This window comes from Gossypium raimondii, chromosome 13, assembly GCF_025698545.1.
Source record: "Gossypium raimondii isolate GPD5lz chromosome 13, ASM2569854v1, whole genome shotgun sequence".
In the NCBI taxonomy this organism is placed as follows: domain Eukaryota; kingdom Viridiplantae; phylum Streptophyta; class Magnoliopsida; order Malvales; family Malvaceae; genus Gossypium; species Gossypium raimondii.
In genome coordinates this window covers 57,432,595-57,439,926 of record NC_068577.1, presented here as the reverse complement: position 1 = coordinate 57,439,926, position 7,332 = coordinate 57,432,595, and the positions used below count along the sequence as shown (strand labels likewise).

The 7,332-nt window shown below is 30.6% G+C and overlaps 1 protein-coding gene across 1 annotated transcript; it reads left to right on the top strand.

The window, feature by feature from the left end:
* Positions 1-2,267: 2,267 nt before the first annotated feature.
* On the top strand, positions 2,268-6,699 carry LOC105783672 (serine--glyoxylate aminotransferase). Its single transcript, XM_012609254.2, has 6 exons — positions 2,268-2,417; positions 2,649-2,907; positions 3,002-3,286; positions 3,924-4,290; positions 4,707-4,917; positions 6,424-6,699. The coding sequence occupies exons 2-6, from the start codon at positions 2,703-2,705 to the stop codon at positions 6,559-6,561; spliced, it is 1,206 nt and encodes a 401-aa protein (XP_012464708.1). The 5' UTR covers positions 2,268-2,417; positions 2,649-2,702; the 3' UTR covers positions 6,562-6,699.
* Positions 6,700-7,332: the final 633 nt, after the last annotated feature.

Genomic DNA, 7,332 nt, shown 5'->3' with positions numbered 1-7,332 from the left:
AATTTTGAATGAAACCAAGTTTTATTAACGGGGGCTTACCAAGTTTACTATTGAGTTCGTATTTGATAAACTAATGGAGAAATTGTTTTTCGGATTAAGAATCTATAGAGACGACCTTTAAAAGCTGTGGATATTTGTGTTTGGGTTTGGTGCACATATGTTTGATTGCAGATTCAGTGATTAATTGATTTTACCGATAATATTAGTTAAATTAACTTCGTAGGTGGATAATATAAGTTAAGTCAGTTTATAATATGCTTCAAATGATTAAACCGATCGAAGTTTGATTAGGTTGGTGCTCTCTTATTCCCCAGCCTTCGGTAGCATAATCGATACAGCAAGGGGGTTCTTTGTCCCTGTGAGATCGAGTGACAGTTTTTGAGAATTTCAGAGGTCATGGCAAAACGGATTTTCTATCCTTACGATATATGTTAAGTGGAAGTGTGTTGATATGCAGCCAAGGCTTCTTATCAAATCAATTGATTTTAACCTTATTTTTACATGACCCGATCAATTCGGCCAAGTGTTCATTATTTATTTACATGAACTTTGAGTTGTACAGTTATCAAAGAAAATATAGAATTGATTAGTTAAAGTTAGTCTTTTATTATTATTTTTAACCGAATCATTTTATTTCGGTTTATTAGATATCATTTCTTGATTATTGTTTTTTTTTTTTTATTTCTCTTTTGTTTTGCAATGTTTTTATAATCGGATTGATGGTCAAATCAATTAGGTCACTGATTCGATTAAAAAAACATTAAAAATTCAAAAAGATAAAAATTTTATTCAATTGATCTATACCGGTTCACAATCTAATCGATCCAGTACAATTATCTAAACAAATACGCCAATCAATTTCAATCTAATCGGTTGGCCCAGTTTAAACATCATTGTTGATTTAGGATGGATCATAAGATCTTTTGTGGATAGAAATTCAAGACAAATTTGAAGAGCCTCAAACTTAGGGGATAAAAGAACTACGTTTAACAATGTTGACACACGCTCATATATAAACAAAATTACAATAGAGGTCCAACCATGGTTTTTTATTTCTTTTTTAGTCACCTAACTATGGAAAGTTACAAAATAGTCATCCAACTAATAATGGTTAGTTAAGTAACCATTTTATAAATTTTCATAGTTGGGTGACCAAAAAAGAAAAAAATGTATAGTTGAGTGACCGCTAATGCAATTTACCCCAAATACACAAAATTGAAATAAATAAAAAAATAAAAAAAGGGTTGTTTTTGTTGTTATGGTGGTGTGTGGTGTTAGTTGCAAAGAGAGAGTGTGGTTGATAACTGATAAGCCTTTTATCACTTTATCTTTTCACTTTGCTTTCTCATCCTCATATTCTTACATGCTCCTTTTTAATCTTTTTATTACTCGAATTTGGATATGAATGAATAATTGACGTAATATGTTTTTTTTTTTAAATAATTGGGTTTCGGATTAATTTTATCTTTTCACTTTGTTTTCTCTTCCTCATATTTTTACATGGTTGTTTTTAATTTTTTTATTACTCGAATTGAGATATGAATGAATAATCGACATAATATGTTTAATTTTTAAAAAAAATTGGGTTTTCGATAAATTCAACTTGATTTATGGACAATTTTAATCGAGATTTGTTCACATGGTTAAGGGATTTTTTATTCTTTCATAAGAATGTTTGTGTAATCTATCAGAAACCTACTAACTCGGGTATAGGGGGTTGTTTCCCATCTCTATTGAAAACCCGAATACCTGAACAAGCATTGAGTTCACATTGTTTGGCAATGTTTTTGGAATGAAACTAATCAAGCCATCGATTCTCAGTCCGTCTAGTTCAAATAAAATAAATTATTAAAAAGTAATAAAACTGTTAATCATTGGTTTCAATCGATTTTTTAGCTCGGTTCGTGGGTCAACTATTTTTTTTTTTACTTTGTTCCGAACCGGTGTACCAGCTAGTTTAGTTCTAAAAGCACTGTTCTCAAGAACTTGAGAATGTGAAATAATAGGGTACGGTTCGGGCTTATGCTTCCAACGAGCCATTTTCATCTTGTAGAACCCGACACCTTCTCTCTAGACATTTAAATTTTATATAGAGTAAAAAGATAAAACTCCTACCGAAGATAATATCGAACAAGTAGAGAAACCCATCAACTCCGAACAAATAACATTTCGTAAATTTGTCTCGAAAAATTTGAAAAATCCATCCACACATATCCATATGTGTCATTCACAGCCGCAGACTTTCAGTTTGGTTTATAGCTCTTATCTGCTAACTTTTTGAGCCACTCTTTTTTTTTTTTGTTATTATTACATTTAAGTCCCTAACACTTTGGACTGTTTATAAAGGCCGCTATTGTTCTCTTTTCTCTGCCAAAAAAAAAAAATCCAATTTTATTTCAAAGATTCTCTCAAAACAGGTATTGCCCTTTTTTTTTTCATTTTTTTAGTATTTTTATTATTATTCTTTCATATATATAATTATTTTTAATTATTACTGAATTTTTTTTAAAATAAATAACACTCTATGATTGTTTTAAAAAATTATTTTATAAAAAATAATATTATTTCGATTTGAGTTTGAGTATTGAATTATGGTGTGCAACAAATTATTTATTGGTACTTATATGTTTTTTTTTTTATCATAATAGTGAGGGAGTAGTAGTTCGAGTTATCGACGACTTTTTTTTTCAACACGAAAAAAAATGGATTACTTTTATGGACCAGGGAGGAACCATCTCTTCGTTCCGGGTCCGGTTAACATACCGGAACCCGTTATTCGAGCCATGAACCGGAATAACGAGGATTACCGTTCCCCGGCTATTCCGGCAATGACAAAAACCCTTCTCGAAGATGTCAAGAAGATATTCAAGACTACGACCGGGACTCCTTTTATGATCCCAACAACAGGTATTCGCGGTTGTATCAAACCAAATGAGTTAAGTTTCGGGGGGTTTCGAAAAATGGTAATTATCAATGTATTTTTTGTTGTTTTGTATTTTAGGAACCGGCGCATGGGAGAGTGCACTTACTAATACGTTATCCCCCGGTGACCGAATCGTATCGTTCCTCATTGGACAATTCAGTCTTCTTTGGATCGATCAACAACAACGTCTCAAGTTCAACGTCGACGTTGTCGAAAGTGAGTGGGGACAAGGTGCTAACCTCGACGTTTTGGCCGAAAAACTCGCGGCCGATCGTACGCACACCATTAAGGCTATTTGTATTGTTCACAACGAAACCGCGACTGGAGTTACAAACAACTTGGCCACAGTGAGAAAACTACTAGGTTAGTGTATATATTACATGTGCTTTTAATAGTAGAGTTACTGTTCCATTAGAACTTCATAGTTATGTCCAGTTGGATTTTTTCAATTATCCGTGATAATTCGGTTTGATTTTCGATTTTTCTATACTATATTTGGGTTACGTTGTTTTGGACTTTATTTTATGACTTTTGGATATTATATGGTAAAGTTTCAGTTTTTTTTAATTATTTTTAAAAATATATTTTGTAAGTAAATAAGAAAATAACTTATATATTATTTTAGAAATTTAATTTATTTTCACTATTTTAAATATTTACATTATAAAAAAATTAAAATATTTCTTTTAACCGATATTTCAATTTAATTCTCTGTTTTTCATATTAATTTTGGGTTACAGGTATTGGTCAAAGTTTTAAAGTTTTTAATAAATATTTTAAAAATAATTTCTATAAATCTCACTATTTTTAATATTTATATAATAAAAATTATATATTAAATAAAAATAGAATTTTATTTGGCTCGGATAATTGTGATTTTTTAACTTATGAACCGAAATCGTTCAAACAATAACGATTCATATCGGTTTTTGATTTCTCATTTTTTTTGCTCAACCCTACTTGGTAGTATAAACATCTGATGCATTACATTTATTTTCAGATCATTACGGGCACCCAGCACTGCTTCTCGTCGATGGAGTTTCCTCGATTTGTGCTCTCGATTTCCGTATGGATGAATGGGGAGTTGACGTAGCCTTAACCGGCTCGCAAAAGGCGCTTTCTCTTCCAACCGGGATCGGTATTGTTTGCGCTAGCCCGAAAGCTCTCGAGGCGACCAAAACAGCGAAATCGGTTCGGGTTTTCTTCGATTGGAACGACTACCTTAAGTTTTACAAATTAGGAACATTTTGGCCATACACTCCTTCAATTCAACTCTTGTATGGACTAAGAGCAGCTTTGGACCTTATTTTTGAGGAAGGACTTGATAATATCATTGAAAGGCATAGTCGTTTGGGCAAAGCAACAAGGTGAAAAAAAGGTTAAATTATGTGGTTAGTCCCTGTATTTTGATGAAATTGAGATTTAGTCCTTATACTCAAAAAGTTAAAAATTAATTCCTACTTTTTTTTTTTAATTTGAAAATTCTAGTCCAATTGTTGAAATCAAAAGTATTTTCCGTCAAAATTTGTTATTTTTTGGCATTTTGATTAGGATGCCCTCATTTGTCGGAAGCTACAAATGACAATAATTATGGGACTAGGGTTTTAAAATTGAAAAAGTAGGAGGATTAAATTTTTACTTTTATAGTATAAAGATTAAATTTCAATTTCTATCAAAGTACAGAGACTAACAACATATTTTAGCAAAAAAAAAAAACACACTTGCTCACAACATTACGGTTTGAATCGGTTTTCGATTTTGTAAATAATGTTTTTGAAAACAGGCTTGCGGTGGAAGCATGGGGCTTGAAGAATTGCACACAAAAGGAGGAATGGTTCAGTGACACGGTGACGGCGGTGCTTGTTCCACCATATATTGATAGTTCGGAAATCGTTAAACGGGGATGGAAGAGATACAATTTGAGCTTAGGTCTTGGCCTTAACAAAGTGGCAGGAAAAGTTTTCAGAATAGGACATCTTGGAAACCTAAACGAGGTAATCTACCTTTTGTTTCGACTTTTTATCTCGCTTGAAATATTTGAGTATGATGTTCATGTCTCACATATAATTGAACATTGGTATAAGAATATAGCACCCCAATAACTCTCTTAGGAAAAAAAAATTAAACATATCCATATCTAATACACCCGAACTTGAGTAATGTAGACTTGTTTAAAGATCGAGTAATCCACCTAAGTCAAAGAGCTTACTTGATATTTCGGAGGTTTTGGACAAAAATATTAGGGTCGAAATTAGGCTTAAACGAGAAAAATTAAGTTTATTTAAAATACGGGTCAAACTTGGATTTCACCATTTAAGATCCAAATGTAACCTTACTGTTCTCCAATTCCTTAATATGTAATTAATTAATTATTTAAATAGTATGTAATTTATATTATATGAAAACTTAATATATATTACTATAGTATAAATATTAAAAAAGTATGTTAAGTTATTTGTATTTTTAAATTTAATAAAAGGAATAATACATATTATATAAAATACTAAATATTAAATAAAAACCAATGAGTTTTTTATTAGAAAATTTAAATAAAATTATGAACGAGCGTGGGTTTGGGTTAATTATTTATAAATACGAGTGAGTATGAAAAAACTCGAGGTCCATATTTCGAGTTAGACTAAATTTGATAACTATATACAATGTTGTTACTATATATGAGCCCATGTTGGCCCATGACACCTTTAAGAGTAACATAGATTTAGAATATTGTTCCTTTTCCGAAGTTGTCTTTCATTAAGCACTCATTATTCAAGAATTCTGAAGCTAGTATTTTGGCTCAAACTAAAATTGGGAAAATATAAATAGTTTCCACATCGTACATAAGGCTAGCCAGTATCATGTCCCATATAGGGGCAATACCAATGGGGTTGGCAAGGGCCCTAATCGTTTTGGGAACTAAAATTGGGAAAATTTTTAATTTTTTTTCTTTAAAATTTATAAATGGTTAAATTTGCACTTTAACCTTTCAAAACGATTAAATTTTAATTTAGCATTTTAAAAATGATAAAAATATAAACTATTAAAATGGTGAAATAAAATTTTTAGTTATTATAAAAATATACAACTAAAATTCATTTCCTCCCAAAAAAATTTTCCACCTTTGGCTCTAGTCCTAAAGGCGAAGGGAGATGAGGGTTGACAGAGGCTCTAGCCCCCTTAAAATGGGAAAATATTTCTTTAGACCCCAAAAAATTTATAAAATTTTAAATTAATATATGGTAAAATTATAATTTAATTCCCAAAATACTAGAATTCTAATTTAATCATTTTGAAAACCATAAAGATATAAGCAAATGATGAAATTACATTTTTGTTCTCATAAAAAATATATAACTTAATTTCAACCCCTAAATAAAAAGATAAAAACACGGTCCATAAGGCTAGAAGAAAAAGATAAAAACACTCATGTTAGATGCAAAACGTGTATCTGAAACTCACACCCGAACTCAAATAAGGTCGTCTTTTCGTATAATTTTCAGTTGCAACTGCTGGGTTGTTTAGCTGGTGTGGAGATGATACTGAAAGATGTTGGATACCCAGTTAAGCTTGGAAGTGGAGTTGCTGCTGCATCTGCTTATCTGCAAAATAACATCCCAATGATCCCTTCAAGGATTTGATGAAGAATATTGCAATTAATTAGTCCATGTAAACTTTTTTTTTAAATTTATTTATTTGCTCCATCATAAATTTGTAAAAATATACTTTGATATGTTACTCTATTATACTCTCTCTATCTAAGTCTTTTATTTTCATCATATACTTAGTGGTGTATCTCGGTATTAAGTTTTGGGGTTTAATTAGAGTTCTAAAACTTTTAGGGGTTAACGAGAGTTTCCAAATTTTTGGAGGGTTTAATAGAAAATTTTCAAAAGAATTTGAGAGGCTTTAATGAGAATTTTTAAAATTTTTGAGATGCTTGATTAATATTTTTGAAAATTTTAAAAGGGTTGATGAGAAATTTTAAAAACTTTGGGAGGGTGATAATTCAAATTTTCAAAATTTTAGTTGATGTTTTATATATTTTATAATTAAATATAAATGTTAAAAAATATTTTTTATTATTTAAATTGAATTCAGATCGAGTCAGGTCGACTCTTGATGCAAAAAAATTGTTCAAGCCCAAGTCAAATCGGGTCGAGCCTATCAGGTTTGATGGGGTACCCAACCCATGGACAAGCCTGGACTAAAGTAAGATTGACCTTTCCAATTGCGGATTTGAATATTGCAAACTTTTTAAATATTTGGAAGGATTTGAACAAAAATATTAGGTCTAAAAATAGGTTTGAGTAAGAAAATTAGATTCGTTAAAATATGAGTAAAATTTGGACTCCAATATTCAAGACTTAAGCTTGACCTGTTTTTAATATTATAATATTTTATTTTTTATA

Bases quoted from the DNA above. Each gene is read 5' to 3' on its own strand.
- LOC105783672 (XM_012609254.2), top strand. From the start codon at position 2,703: ATGGATTACTTTTATGGACCAGGGAGGAACCATCTCTTCGTTCCGGGT. The intron at 3,287-3,923 runs GTTAGTGTATAT...ATTTATTTTCAG, and splicing joins CACAGTGAGAAAACTACTAG to ATCATTACGGGCACCCAGCA. The intron at 4,918-6,423 runs GTAATCTACCTT...TATAATTTTCAG, and splicing joins ATCTTGGAAACCTAAACGAG to TTGCAACTGCTGGGTTGTTT.